Source organism: Girardinichthys multiradiatus, chromosome 3 (genome assembly GCF_021462225.1).
Source record: "Girardinichthys multiradiatus isolate DD_20200921_A chromosome 3, DD_fGirMul_XY1, whole genome shotgun sequence".
Classification (NCBI taxonomy): Eukaryota; Metazoa; Chordata; class Actinopteri; order Cyprinodontiformes; family Goodeidae; genus Girardinichthys; species Girardinichthys multiradiatus.
In genome coordinates, this window is record NC_061796.1 from 31,728,827 (window position 1) to 31,744,615 (window position 15,789).

A 15,789-nucleotide genomic window follows, 5' to 3' on the forward strand; every position below is an offset into this window, starting at 1 on the left:
TGTAAACATCTGGAATGGGAGATGTGACATTGTTGAAGAAGGAATTATAAACATCCAAAATATTTATATTGGATAGGAAGAAAGTCCTTCTGTTTGAATGTCAAACTGTAGTTGATTCAACATTTTTGTTCTATGTATTTAAGAAACCAACAATATTTTGAAGAGAAGGGAATTCTTTCCGGATATTTAAAATGAATATAACACTTGTAAAAATTTTTGAAAACAAAAGCATTTTTATCCTTTTAAAATTGCCACTTAAAACACAATTTTTTAATATCCATTAGCAGTTTTAATATTTTTAGACATATAAAACCTTCAGCTAAAAACTCAGTTTTGGAGACTATAATAAAACAATTACAAATAGGGATGTAATTTTAAATGCCTTTAATTTCGGACTATTAGGAATGCTAATTTGAGCATCTACAGATAGGCGTGTGGTTGGTTAAATATTACAAAGAGTTTATAGTCTCTGCTGGAATGTGCACATTTATGAGCTGTTTACAAAGGTGGGTGGTACCATTTGAGTGCAGGGGGATTTAATTGTAGTTTTACCTGCATATGTGGCTTTATTTAGCAATAATCTAGTACCGGCAATAGTTTCTTACATTTTAACAATTTAAGGACACAAGCTGTCAAGAAACCAGTATGATGTTTGACGCTATTGAAGGTTTTGGGGACCGATCAAATTGGTTTCGTCCACGGTTCTCCGCAGTCTGCAGTGGATGTTGCGTCACTGGAAAAGTGTAGGAGTCCAGAAACTTCACTCATGTAAATAACGGCAATTAGAAAGCTGTGTGGTACGCTCTGAGCAGCGACACGCATCGCATAGCTATTAAATATATTTATCAGCTTTCCTACCTTTTTCGCTATGCCTCGGAAAAAGCCATTTAGCAACAAACAGAAGAAAAAACAGCTGCAAGTCAAACGGGAGCGAAAGAGAGGTAAGTGAACATTTTTCTTTAATGCTAGCATTAGCAAGCTAACGTTAGCGGTTAGCTCCACGGCTAAATTTGGCTTAAAACTATGACCCTCTGTGGTAAAAGGTCGTGTTAATGTATTTAGTTAGCGCACCACACCAGTCATCTAGTCTGTTCATGAATCACTGATATTTGTTCTGCATCGTGTCGCGCTTACAGTAACTTGCCGTCAAAGTTGAACGGCAAACTTAAACTGATCAGTTTATCACTGAAGCGGTGAATTTTGCATCCTTCACGTTAGCCGTAGACATGTAGGGTGCAGCTGGTAGAGGCAGTGGAGCGTGTTTTTCTATGTGGGTAGGTTTGTTAACAATATAGAGGCTGAAGGAGCTCCATGTGTTAAACTGTTGGAAGTTTTGCTGTAGACTGACGCTCGAACATGCGCTTGTCTAAACCATTCGCTTTCTGTTCAATTTATGTTAATGGGAAAAGCATTACTGTAATAAATTAAAAATCTTGAAGAAATTAAAGTGCCTGTGGCATCGAATTTTTTTTTTATTCCAATTACATTTAATGGAAAGGAAATATTAATATAATATTTCAAAAAGTAAATTAATGCCGCTGAAATGAATAGTTGTTGAGATATATGGTCATAACTTTAACTAAAAAGGCACTTCCAGACTGCTCCTTTGCGCTCTTTTATGACGTCAAAGGGAACCCCGCATGTAAACTGACTGCTGCTACAATGGCCAGCAACACAGACAGCAGCAAAGAATCTGATGTTTCTTTAGATATATTTCAGTCACTATGAGACAGATGCAGCAGAGACAGAAGAAGAAAGTCAGCTGTCATGAGAGAGGAGAACACATATGTTGCGACGTGCCATCTAATTACACCAGTCTCTTTGTACCGGATGGCTGGAGTCAATATGCATGAATCATACCACACCACCAGGAAGCAGAACGAGCACAACATCCTGATTTTAAAAAGAATTCACCAAAGACGGAGTAGATCTCGCTATATTAATAAATACACAACCATATTTTTATATTCATGTGTATATATTAGCAGTTAAGATCAGATCAATTCGATCAGTTACTGGGTTAATTAAGGTATTATAAACCAAACAAGTAAATATTAAATGTACCAAATTAAGCAACAAATGTAGCTTCGCTGCACTCAGTGTATTCACCCATTAAAACACATGAAAATATCTGGATGCGTAAAACAAAAATAACGCTGTTTAACGTCCACAGAATGAGTTGTTTTGGACTTATTACAGCATTTATCACTGGCTTTTATTGCCCGATCGTTCTTGGAGTTCCTTCGGGCTTCGCAGCAGACCTGACCGGAGCAGATATAGTGTAAATCCAGGTTTACGGTAATTATTGAAACAACTGGAGGCAAAGTGAGCAGCATGGAGCAGTAGCAGCAGACACGAGGGATGATTCAAGATCTGAAGACACTACCTGGTGTCATTTTTTTGTATCTGTATCTGTAGAGAACCATTTATTTAAATATATCGTATACATGCTTAATTTATCTTATTTTAATAATAATTTCAGATTATTAATGTATAATAATGTACTTTTGCAACAGGTAAGTACCCGCTGAGCCTTGATCCGTTTAGCAAAAGCAGCAACAACCTTTTCTTTGGCGATCTTTTCCCATCAGATGCTCCGAACAGCGTGGCTATAGGCTCTGCTTCAGCATTTTCCTTCGTCTGTCAGATATCCCGACCTCTGACATCATTTCTCTTGTGAATTAAGAGGTTTCTTGTTCGAAGCAGTTTGCTGAGAAGCCCTCCGATCACAACTGGCTGTGCTTGGTTGGACCAGCCCATCTGTCCCTCGTCAGTTTTCCAGCTCTGATCCAGGCAGCTCTGATCCTCTTCGCTTCAGGAAAGTAGTGCAGACTAACGGCTGCTGTTGTAGTATTTCTGCCACCACCGGCAATGCAGCATTTCACCATATTAACGCTGTTTTAACGCAACTTGGCTTTTATCTGAACCGTTTATTATTGACGTTCACATAGTGAATGACCGGAGACTTCCCCTTTGACATCATTTCCGGGGCGACTTTGAACTTGTGAAATTTAACTACGAAATATTCTTATTTTGTGTCACAATTGTCTTTTATCACACCTTCAGTACTAATGTCAATTACTGCCCATTTCCTTCAACATTAAGATGTTTTCTTTCAGTTTCTGAATTTGTAAGAAAAGCGTGTCACAGGCACTTTTAAGTTTTCCTAACAAGCCCTTGCCCTTTGTGGACAGCCTTGTAAACACCAAAACAAGCAATGTCCTCGTGTACCGGTATATATTTTTTTCTTTGATACACAAAGAAGTGTGTATTGAAGTACATTTTTATATTTGCATTACATGTTATCTCAAGGCACCTACAAAAGTACCTTAAACCTAAGCAACAGATTACACTAAATTAGTTTATAAAGACATTTAACATTGCTGATGATCATTAATTCTGTTTTTTAATTCCTAACCTAACAATCATTGCTACTGATGATGATGATTGTTTTGTTTTCTTTGAGAAGTTATTGGATATCGGTAGAGTACATTTTTAAAGTCAAGTTAAGTTTATTTATATAGCGCTTTTCAGCAACAAGGCACTCGAGGTGCTATACATAAGGAAAAACATTACAATGATACAGAAAATCAAACAACAGAAAAACAAATCAAATGACATTAATAATCTTTGGGGGTTTACTGGTAAGAATACAATCCTTCTAAGAAATCTATGAATCCTTCTAAGCTGGGTCACTGGTATAAAACTGTTTTAGTCCAAACTTTCAAATACTAATAATGTCTGGCTTTCACTAGTATGAAATAGTTGTAATACAATTCTTCTAAGAAATCTAAAAATCTATGAATCCACACTTAGGTAGAAAGAAGATAAAGTTTTCATGCCCCCTGGACCTTTTGATCAACCATAAATTTCAACTTATTTTATTAGGATTTAATGTGATAGATTAACACAATGTAATGTAAAATGGTGAATTGGATGGAAGATAATGATGGTTTTCAAAGGTTTAAAAAAAACAAAACAGAAAAGTATAGTGCTCATTTGGGTTCAGCCCCTTTTATCTGATACTTCTAATTACAATATAGTAGAACCAATTGCCATGAGAAGCCACCTAATTTAAGCTTAGCCAGGTGTTAAGTAACCTCAGTATGAATAGAGCTGTGTGTAGGGTCTCAAGTTTGTTCAGTATTAGTAGGAAGAATGAATGGATTAGAAAATATTCAAATAAAATGTGTTATCAGTTAACTAGTTGTTAGGGGGAAAGGAACACATTACCGGTTCATGATTTACACTTTAGTTTGACTGTAATGCCAATCTCGCCTACTAGGTGACACGGGTTCTGGTCCAAGCAGCCGCAATGCAAGTGTGGAGCGAGGAGGAGAGCGTCAGTCAGACACCTCCGATAGCGAGACCACCGATATCAGAAGAATAAATCAGCAGCCCTTTGGCAGAGATGGCAGATATGATCCAAACAGGTGAGCTGTGCTCATTTCTACAGCATTGTTCTGAAACAGAGATCAACACAAGAGCTTTACATACTCCAAAAATCAAAAAGCTATTTTGTTTTCCCCGCTTTGTGATCTGCTCTAACACCTCTCGCTGTTTGCAATGCTTTCTTTTACCTCCGCCGTCTTTAAGGGTTTTCTCCAAAGGGCTTGATACAACTCCTCATTCTTTCTCTTAAATTCTGACTACACAAAAATGTATACATATGTTTTCTATAAGGAAGCTTGGTACCCAAAGAGAAGCCTCAAGTAAAGAATAGGTGACAGTTGTAGGAAAATATTTTCTTACTGGAGGGAATTAACATTAATTTGGGTTTGCAAGTTAATTTACCTGCAAATACAACAAAAGCTCTGTGATGTGCCGGCAGGAAGACTAAAACAAAAAAGAACCAACCTATCTGTAAGGATTTATTTTAAGGCAAGGCTGGTAAAAATGGCTTTGATAAAGAAGCCATTTTTACCAGCCTTCTGTTGATATCATTGAACATGTCGCTATGAAATAGAAAAAGTACATAATTGATAGAGCATTGCATAAGCTTAAGATACTAACAAAAGAAAAAAGAAATGTTGCTCCTCTTTGCTAATTTTTTAAGGTTTCGACTTCAGTTTGAGAAAGAGAGTAAAGAGGAGGTGGAAAGGAGGAAGAAACTGGCCATGGAGACGGTGCTGAAACCAGTGTCAGATAAAGAACTTGAAGTCAACATAAATGAAATCTATCCTTCAGAGAAAGGTCTGATTATATATTTTATATGATCTGTCTATAAAGCACCACAGATGAGCAAGTGCAGTGAAATGGTTTGTCACTTCTGCACCTGCTGAGTGTTAATTATCCTCCCTCAGGTCTCTGCTTCCCACGACGACCATCTTGGACTTATGAGATGACGCGAGAGAGCCTGCTGAGGAAAGAGGAGAAGTCCTACAGAGACTACCTGGAAGACCTGCACTCCAGAAACCCACCCGGGTCTCTGAGCCACTTTGAGCACAATCTGGAGGTAACTTTGTTTCCTTGATGGGCTGCCATAAAAATGTTTAGCAAAAGGTCCAGTGCTTGCCCATAATTTTTTTTATATCCCCAGTTAAAATCCTACAAGTTATATTTTGTGTAATGTGTTCTAAAGGCAGTTTTCATTTTTCTGCAAAACCGAGAAAAACATTTCTTTTATTTCCAAAGGCTTTTAATTAGTGATTCATTTTGTGAAGCCCTTATGAATAGGTGTAATAAGTTAATATGAAGAATCCGTAGAAAACAGCTGCCTGTTGATACATCTAACAGCTGTACAATCTTTCATTTAGGCATACCTTATGCATCGTTGCATGTTGTGGTCTAATATTCACTCCATGTGTTAACCTCAGACGTTGTTTCTACACATTCAATGAAAATGTGTGTTTTTATTGGGTTAGGGTGAGGGTATGGTTTTTGTTGTTCACCGGGTTCTGTATGTGCTTGTTTATATTTTAGTTTTGTTTTTTTACTATAGACAGCTAGAAGCTGAGCGCAGTGGGGCAACACAAGCAAAGCAAAGATTTCTTGTCTAAATCTGTGCAGTTGCATTCACATTCACCCACATACAGTCACATCAACAACCTTTTTTAGTTTAGCTTTAGCTTTTTAACTATATATTTTTTATTCGCTCTTGAACTCCAGAGATGATGAAGTGCATCTTTTTTCTCTTTATTTCAGACATGGAGACAGCTATGGAGAGTTTTGGAAATGTCTGATGTCATCCTTCTTATTGTTGATATAAGGCACCCGGTAGGTGAACCGATTAAATGAGGCTGTCATAATGGATCAGACCACTAAGTGGAGCCACTGTCGAGAATTAAGAAATACCCGGAATGCTTTTTTTTCTCTGCATTTATCTGGCATATTTTCCAGTTGTTTTATGTCTTTATTTATATGTAGAGTAACCTCTAAACAACTCTTGGTGTTTTAATGAATGAAAGCTTTATGTTTTGTTCTGGAGAGAGTCGGGACAAAAAGAAAAACTGTACAGGCAGACAAAGATCTTCAACCATTTATAGTAATAGTTGTAGGAATGTGCAGGAAAATATTTAAATGTATTTGGTCCTTTTACCTCAAAGAGCCTGAGGTAAAATCTGTAAGCTCTTGTTGAATTCAAATAGCTGTCTACTGTCTTTTGCATTTAAATCAACCAAAATACTTATGGTTAGGATTCATACTCAATATGGGAAAATATGGAATTTAAGTATAAAAAAGGAATAAGGATAAATATTTATATTTGCACACCTTATTCTCTATCCAGTTGTCTAAAATTTCAATCTATCCATCTGTACTCATCCATTTGACCCTCTATCCATCCATACACCTATTAATCCATCAGTTTGTCTATCAATCTATTATTCATATATAACTATTCATCTATCCATTATTTTCCATCAGTCAGTATCAGTTTGTTCATTACTTATCTAGTTCTCTCTCTGCCTCCGATATGGTCTGTAGGTTTGCTGTTTTTATGCCATAAATTCAAAGTGAACGTCGGTATTTAGACTTTATAAATTAAACTTATGCCCCTTTAGTACCTACTCTACCTGACTCAGGTCGGGTCAACTCTACACGGTTTGGTTTGTTTTCCATTACAACTGAATACCCTCTCAATATGGGCGGGATCATGAATAGCAAGTCAGTCACACGGTCCGATAAGAAACGTGATGTGATTTGTAGTGACACAAACACAACAACAGCCTTGACTGCTGCTCAGTCTATGGCTGTTGTCAGACTCAGAGTGAAAGAAGAGAGCCAGAGAAGGCTGCGGGCAGCGAGACGAAGCACTCTGGACAAGTACATTAGAGAGTGGGAAGCCATGGAGTGGTATCTGAAGGGTACAAGCTAGAGGATGTGTGAGGTAAGCTAATGCTAGCTTGCTATAGTGGTCATGTACACAATAAGCCCAGCATACAGCGATTTAACGGTTGAATATAATAAATATGCCATGACTAGTGATGCCGTCCCCTACCCAGTCAGTGATTGACAGTCGTCTGATGTAGCGTTTTCAGAATGGGTCGGCTCGCTTTGAACCCCAAGCAAGCAGGTGTTAAAAATAGTTACAGTTTGACGATACCGCTACTAATGGACAAGGCTATAAAAAGTGAGTTGAGCAGTACCGAACCCCACTGAATGGGGTTTAGTGGGAAAGGGGCATTACTGTTGTTTTGAATGTGTATTAATACTTATTATTTTGTGTTCACACAATGCGCCATGTTCCAGTTAGTACTGATATAAAATAATCCCTTTTTTGTTTTTTTATTTTAAAGAAAAATGTGTCCTTCTGTAAACTCAGGTGCTGCAGTTTTCTCCAGATCTGTACCATTACATCACAGCAGATCTACATAAGCAGGTGATCCTGGTGTTGAACAAAACCGACCTTTGTCCTCCTCCACTGGTGATCGCCTGGAAACACTACATGACCTCGCAGTTTCCTCACCTGGAAATCGTGTGCTTCACATCCCATCCTGGACAATCTTACAACACAGGTGAGGATAGATTAATTGAATGCTTTGTTGGCTTGAAGGGTTCATTATTTCTTTTATACCTACCGTCTGTTTCTCTCAAAGTGCTGCAGAAGAAGAGAATGAGAAAGAAGGCTGACTGGAGTCAGGCTGGAGGTCTTATAGATATCTATAAAGCTTGCCAAGAGATCACAGCCGGAAAAGGTGAGAGGAAGAACCCTTTTGCCCCTAATCTTTATCTTAATAACTGATGTTTCATAACAACAAATGACTCTCTCACCTTTTGTGTTGATTCTCAAAATGTTGCATGTTTTAGTTGACCTGTCCAGCTGGGAGCAGAAGATTCATAGGGATGCTGTTGCAGAGCGACTGGAGCTGCACAATGAAGGAGCTGAGTCGGTATTAGTGGAACATCAAAGTGACAGTGCTTTGGAAATGAGCAATCAGGAGCTCTACAAAGACGGAGTTCTCACATTGGGCTGTATAGGTGAGTTTTATCAGATTTGACACAGGTGTTGGTTTTCAGTTAGGTAGGACTGCAAAATGAATTACTTACAATTAAGTATTTAAGCATTTTTGATTTTCTAGATTTGATTTAAAAGGTATTTATGCAATATCTTCAGGCAGTGGTGTGGTGTCCAAACCTTTGGCCATGTGGGCCACATTTGCCAAATTCAAAGTACTTAAGGGGCTCTTTTCTTTTTTTCTTTTTTTTTTATTAAAAATTAAAGCTTTTTTATTTTTGCTTGTTCTGGAATAAAGTGAATCAGCAGTATTTTAATGAAATAAATAACATATTCAGGATGTATAAGTCATTGTAGATCAGAAAACTTAAAACTGCGTCACAGGTAAAGAAAAACATGCATTTTCCAACTTTTGGAATTAAAAAGAAACACATATATATATATATATATATATATATATACTCGTATATATACAATATATACAGGGGTTGGACAATAAAACTGAAATATATATATATATATATATATATATATATATATATATATATATATATATATACACAGGGGTTGGACAATGAAACTGAAACACCTGGTTTTAGACCACAATCATTTTTTAGTATGATGTAGGGCCTCCTTTTGCGGCCAATACAGCGTCAATTCATCTCGGGAATTACATATACAAGTCCTGCACAGTGGTCAGAGGGATTTTAAGCCATTCTTCTTGCAGGATAGTGGCCAGGTCACTACGTGATACTGGTGGAGGAAAACGTTTCCTGACTCGCTCCTCCAAAACACCCCAAAGTAGCTCAATAATATTTAGATCTGGTGACTGTGCAGGCCATGGGAGATGTTCAACTTCACTTTAATGTTCATCAAACCAATCTTTCACCAGTCTTGCTGTGTGTATTGGTGCATTGTCATCCTGATACACGGCACCGCCTTCAGGATACTACTCGCACTTGTCGTCTTCCGCTTTTTCCGGGACCGTTTCGCGGGGGCGTTCCCAGGCCAGCCGAGAGACATAGTCCCTCCAGCGTGTCCCGGGTCGTCCCCTGGGCCTCCTCCCGGTGGGACATGCCTGGAACACCTCCCGACGAAGGCGTCCAGGAGGCATCCGGTATAGATGCCCGAGCCACCTCAACTGGCTCCTCTCGATGTGGAGGAGCAGCGGTTCTACTCCGAGCCCCTCCTGGATAGCCGAGCTCCTCACCCTATCTCTAAGGGAGTGCCCGGCCACCCTACGGAGGAAGCTCATTTCAGCCACATAAATTAGATTAAGATTGAAAGTTAATTGCACACAGCTTATCTTCAATTATCTCGTTCTTTCGTTCATGACCCAAAGTTCATGGCCATAGGTGAGGGTAGGAACGTAGACGGACCAGTAAATTGAGAGCTTCGCTTTTCGGCTTAGCTCTCTCTTCACCACAACGGACCGGCACAGCGATCCCATTACTGTGGCAGCCGCACCAATCCGTCTGTCAATCTCCCGCTCCATTCTTCCCTCACTCATGAACAAGACCCCGAGATACTTTAACTCCTCCACTTGAGGCAGGAACAAAAAAAGGGAAGAAAAAAATGGCTAGTAAAAGATAAACGTTTTGTCGTACCTAACATTTTTCATTTAATTTTTCATTCTGTAAAAAATGTTACCATTCTTGAATCATTCCAAGGGTCACAAATGGCCCCAGGGCCACACTTGAGACACTGCTGTCTTAGGGTTTTACCTAAATACAAACTTTTAATTGGACTAATTTTTCCAGGTTTTCCTAATGTTGGTAAATCATCTATAATAAACAGCCTAGTTGGGAGGAAGGTTGTGAGCGTGTCTCGAACGCCAGGTCACACCAAATACTTCCAAACCTACTACCTCACCCCGACAGTCAAACTCTGCGACTGCCCTGGCCTCGTCTTCCCCTCCCGTGTCAACAAGCAACTACAGGTACTGTTTTATACTTAAGTGCAGATGTGATTGAGTTTATTAACCTATCTGTAATGTTGGATATGTTAAATCTCACTCTATTTTATTGATCTCATGTTGAATTGATTTCTTTCTATGATGGCTGCACAGACTGTAAACTGTTTTAGTTTTGCTATGTGTTGCAGTTTCAGCATATCCTGCTTCTAAATCATTGGTGTTTTATGCCCTAAGATTCTAGCAGGCATTTACCCGGTAGCCCAGCTGCAAGAGCCCTACACTTCAGTCGGTTATTTGTGCGAGAGGACTCCTTTCCTTTCTGTGCTGAAGCTCAAACACCCCAGTTTGCAAGAGAGAAAGCCCCACCAGGGACAGCAGGGTACGGCAGAGCCTAGCTGGACTGCCTGGGATATTTGTGAAGGTAAGACAATGTTTAATCCCACAACAAGTGCTTAAAAGCATGGACTTCGTAATTTAGACAAAAAACAAATATGGCATTGGATTGTGGGTCTGTCTTCTCAAACTCTCCTGTGCTCTGGAGGTCTATTCCTGTTAAAGGGAAATCATTCCCACCTCACGTCTTCCTTAGTATGAGGGATTGCTGCCAAGTTAATGACTCGATGCAGTTGGCTGGCCTTTTTTTTTTATTTGACTGCACTGTGTTATAGCTAGGATCAAACTGAAACGTAGGTAACTAAATTTAAATTTGTTTTTTGGGATTGGATTCATCTCGTTATAGATTTCTATATAGATTAGATTTGTTTATCTGGAAGTGTACCTTGAGAGGACAGAAAAACATACTGTACTGAGCACTTATCTCCGAATTTAACTCTAAAAACTTCATTTATAATTATTTACTTGGGAAATTAAGGTAGGAGGCGGTGCGCCACTAATGTTCTTCCAGTGTGAAACACATGCTAAGAACATGTTATAGTAGCTTTTTAAGAGAAAGGTAAGGCAGTGAAAAAAGTAAACTTTCAGCTCCCTCCAAAGATTTTCGATTGGGTTCAGGTCTGGGGACTGGCCAGGCCACTCCAGGACCTTGAGATGCTTCTTACAGAACCATTTCCAAGTTACCCTGGCTGTGTGCTTCAGGTTGTTGTGCAGGTCTACTATTTTAACCCTGGTGTCCTCACACAGCCCTCTGGTCTTGGACATTGTGGAGAAATTGGAGGTTGTTTGCTTGAGTGTGTGGACAGGTGTCTTTTATACAGATAACGAGTTCAAACAGGTGCAGGCAATACAGGTAATGAGTGGAGCACAGGAGGGCTTCTTAAAGAACTAACAGGCCTGTGAGAGCCGAGATTCTCACTGATTGTTATGTGGTCAAATATTTGTCATGCAATAAAAGGCTAATTAATTACTTAAAAATGACACAATGTGATTTTCTGGATTTTTGTTTTAGATTCAGTCACTCACAGTTGGAGAATACCTATGATAAGAAATTAAAGACCTCTACATGCTTTGCAAGTGGGCGAACCTGCAGAATCTGCAGTGTATCAAACACTTGTTCTCCCCACTGTAGTAGCGGATGCTATTTTATACAGAGATTTTACGATGCCTTTTCTATTCAACAGCTACTCTGGAGTGAGAACCTTGAGCATAAATATTACAGTGTAAACACGAAAGTTTAAAAGTAAAATATGTAACATGATGTACTTTTGTTTTAAACAGAAAAGCAACAATTTCCCTTCTGTTGCTAAAATGACATCAAATAATAATTACAGTTCTAATAAGTACTTATAACTTAAGATGTTATTAAAGTAAAAATATACCATTTCAAACAAGTAAATTTGGTAGCAATTTAAGACATATTTCTAAACAAATGAAATTGCCCTACTTGTTAGCAAGGAATGTTTGCCTTTCAGCCAGCTGAGCAGCGGTTTACAGCAGCAGGTGGGGAAGCGGGAGTCCGACCTTGCATTAGGCTGCTTGAAGGTTGAGAAATCCCTGCTCACTCTGGCTCTTTCACTGGTTTCTCATTAAAAGGACTTTAAAGCATTGGAACGGTAGAACCGCAAATTAGAAACCGGTATCAATAATCGGCTCTTGGCTTTTGAACCTTTTTTTTTTTTTTTTAGCTCCCAGCCCCTCTTTGTAAGCGATTGGCTACATTTAATGTACTTCAGCTTTTTGTCACAGAGGAAATGAGCTGTCTACGGTTTGCTGCAGAGGCACTGCTCATTACTGCTGAAGATTTCAATTTTAGACCTAATCTTGTAAAGAAAATAGATGACAGGAAGTCTTTAAGCATCCATTAATTATAAATAATATCACACGTAATGCTTCTCCTGACAGCTCTTATTAGAGATCTCATTCTGTCTTCGTATTGTTCAGCTTGGGCAGAGAGGAGAGGCTATAAGACGGCAAAAGCAGCTCGCAACGACGTTTATCGTGCAGCAAATAGTCTACTAAGGTTGGCGATTGATGGCAGACTGTGTCTCTGTCTGAGGCCGCCTGGCTACAGCTGCCTTAAAGGTAAAAGTAGCTACTCATATCAGATGTATTTAAAGAGTTAAATTGGCTGGCCGCTGGTTTTAACTTCTTTTTTGGGGGGTTTTGTGGTTAACAGAGAACTGGGAAAATCATCCGGACTTGCCTGACATTATGGCTCTACAAGGAAGGGCAGCAGAGGAGGAAGGAAGTGCAGAACGTGAAGATGAGGAGGACGGAGAATCCAGCTCCGAGCCCGAGGAGGAGAGAGACAGGGATGCTGATGACGATGAGGACGGCGATGATGAAGATGAGGGGTTTGGACATCAGGGACAGAATGATGACAAGCCATCAGGCTTCACTGTCAACATGTACAATGTGCTGCGGGAAAATGACTGTGAGTGAAATAAAAGAAAGGAAAGCAGAAAAATCTTTCCCTCCGCTTCAGGGCACTTTTCATTCCTTCTTCCTGTTAACGCGGCATTCCCTCGCAGTTTTTGTTGTATTTCCCCTCATATGATTCTCCTTTGCACATTAACAAAACCTGCTTTCTTTCTTTCTTTCTTTCTTTCATTTTCGCTCCCATATTAGAGCATATTCATGTATTCCATGCTTTGCCTCCGCGCTGCTCGTTCGCCCTGGCAGCTCCATCTTCACTGTTGCTTTCAGGAGCAGCTTCATTTGATCTTTTTCATTTTGCATGGAGTTCTCAAAGACAAATGAGCAAAATAAATTCCCTGAGCCTGGAGTCGTCGGCCAAGCTGGATTTCAGTCTTTTCATCAGTAAGTGACCTCGTAGCTGCATTGCCAAAGTTCAGAAAAGATGACGAAATAATTCAGACACTCCGTTAATATGAAATCAGTCGCTGGAGCAGCTTATTTGGCTCAAGCAGAGGCAACAGATTTAAGGATTGTAAATCTTCTTGGAGCATAACATTTGGTTGATGGGCGTGGGAATAAAAATTGGAGATGCTAACCCACAAGACCGGACGGGATAAAACCAACTCTTTACAGTTAGATGTCTTGCAACCCTGTCAGCAGATCAGTCATCTGAACAGGGCTTTGGTTTATATGACAGAGAATGTGAAAGTAACTGCGGATTGTGTTGAAACTTCAAAGTATTTCTGGACTGGGGGAGAAAACGGTCGACTTACGTTGTGCCAGAGGAAGCTGCTCCAGGAATTAAACATGTAGTGTTTTAACTACTGCAAATTTCCTTTAGATGCCGACAGACATTTTCAGGATTTAGTGCATGCTGAGTGAAACTGAGTGAGTGTCTGATTTAAAAATGTGTTATGAAGAGATACTTGGGCATCTTTATTGCTTTCTTGACCAGAAGTGTTCCTATTGTTCATCTCAGAGACTGGAGACAGCCTTATGTTATCAAATACTAAAAAACAGACTGTACCTATATAAAATTTACCAGAAAATCTAGTTTTTTACATCTGCAGTAAAGTTTATGTCATACTTTATTACACGTCCACCTGCTGGAGTGAATTCTCCAGCTCTTCTTGTTCTGTCAGTTTCAAATGTGTCTCTTCGGCTGCTAGCTGCTGTGTCAGCGTTCACACCATGAACGTGAGTGGACATTTATTGAGATATAAATTATTTCTTTAGCTACACAGACATAGAAACGGATCACTACACACTCCAGTTCGTCCATCGTAAATGACACCTTTTGTCTGACATTATTTATGAGACATGTTGATCAGTCTAGTTTTCTCTTTATTTTCGATGTTTCATGGCCCTGCTTGTGTTCGCTGCCGTGAACTCATTCACATGTTCACACGCTGCGGTGTTGCTGTGCAGTTCATCAAAAAGCAGCCATATTTGTTTTTTTTTTTTATTTGGTACCATGAGCAGGGTTCTTAAGAGTATAAAGTTTGATTTTAGTATTTTTGTGGTCTGAATGAGTAGGGTCATTTCAATTTTCAGACTTTATTCCCTATCCTACTGTCTAAATATTGTCTTTCCTTCCTTGTGTCCCACTTTATCATTTTCTTACTTGTGTCCTTCCTTTCCACCTTCCTACCATCTTTTTTCCTTTAAGCCTTACTTTTTTCCCTCATAGTGTCATTATTGTCTTTCCTCTTCCTTATTCCCTTCCCGCCCTCCATTTATTCTATATTTAAAGCCTGATCACTGTAGAAAAATCTGCCGTAGATTCTCGGCCTGGAAGACTGAAATGCTTGGCGTGAAAAGTATTTGATTTTGACATAAAAACTGTGAGATCTCTGAATGAAAACTGATGCTTAAGACTACAGTTCTGTTTGAAATAGATTGGTTTTAGTTATGGTTTTGTAGATCTTTCGGTTTCTTAAAAAACATGAAACACGTCTGGAGAATGTGCTGTGAGAATAAAGGAAAGGCTCAAGGTGTATTGAGGCTTTTTTCTGCATTCCTCATTTTATTCCTAGTACGTCTTATGACTGGACTGCTTTCTGCAATTAAAGAAGAAAAGCTTTAAAAACCACTTGTCAGTGTTTTGTTTTTGTTTTTTGTAACATCTGAGGATATTTGTTACTTTTAAGAAGGATCATCCTTCGGCTTCTCATGTACACTTAGTTTTTTAATTTAAAAAGCACATCATTAGGCGTCTGAGAGGAAATGAGATCAAAGGTCAAACTTCCACAAGCCTAAAAGAGCTCTGTGAGATTCCTGCCTGCAGTGCTTTGCAAAAGTACTTATACCCCTTGTCAGATGAGAACAATGAACTTTGTGACGCACATGCAAAATAAACTGATGAAAAGTGATGCATGCTGAATACACCCTCCTCTCTGTGAAGCCTTGTGGTGGCAGCATCATGCTGTGGGGATGCTTGTGTTAATTACAGGGTAATCCTGGCAGAAATGAATAATATTGTATACACAGTATACAGAGATATAAAACTAATGTTTCAACTTGCTTGTTTGCCCAGATATAAATTTCCCCCCAAAATTGCATTACAGTTAAATTTTCCCTTTATATATTACAATATTGAGTGAGGAATATATACACTGTTCAAAAAAATAAAGGGACACTCAAATAAAACATCCTAGATCTGAAT

General features: G+C 39.0%; 1 protein-coding gene across 1 annotated transcript; it reads left to right on the forward strand.

The window, feature by feature from the left end:
- The first annotated feature begins 735 nt into the window (after positions 1 to 735).
- On the forward strand, positions 736 to 15,216 carry gnl1 (guanine nucleotide binding protein-like 1). The gene is made up of 12 exons (XM_047361650.1): positions 736 to 941; positions 4,286 to 4,433; positions 5,057 to 5,193; positions 5,304 to 5,455; positions 6,145 to 6,216; positions 7,763 to 7,955; positions 8,037 to 8,135; positions 8,248 to 8,418; positions 10,156 to 10,334; positions 10,545 to 10,731; positions 12,648 to 12,788; positions 12,883 to 15,216. The coding sequence occupies exons 1-12, from the start codon at positions 869 to 871 to the stop codon at positions 13,146 to 13,148; spliced, it is 1,818 nt and encodes a 605-aa protein (XP_047217606.1). The 5' UTR covers positions 736 to 868; the 3' UTR covers positions 13,149 to 15,216.
- Positions 15,217 to 15,789: the final 573 nt, after the last annotated feature.

Excerpts from the sequence above, each read along its gene's own strand:
- gnl1 (XM_047361650.1), top strand. The coding sequence starts at position 869 with ATGCCTCGGAAAAAGCCATTTAGCAACAAACAGAAGAAAAAACAGCTG. Across the intron at positions 5,456-6,144 it reads ACTTTGAGCACAATCTGGAG|ACATGGAGACAGCTATGGAG; the intron begins GTAACTTTGTTT and ends TCTTTATTTCAG. Across the intron at positions 6,217-7,762 it reads TTGTTGATATAAGGCACCCG|GTGCTGCAGTTTTCTCCAGA; the intron begins GTAGGTGAACCG and ends CTGTAAACTCAG.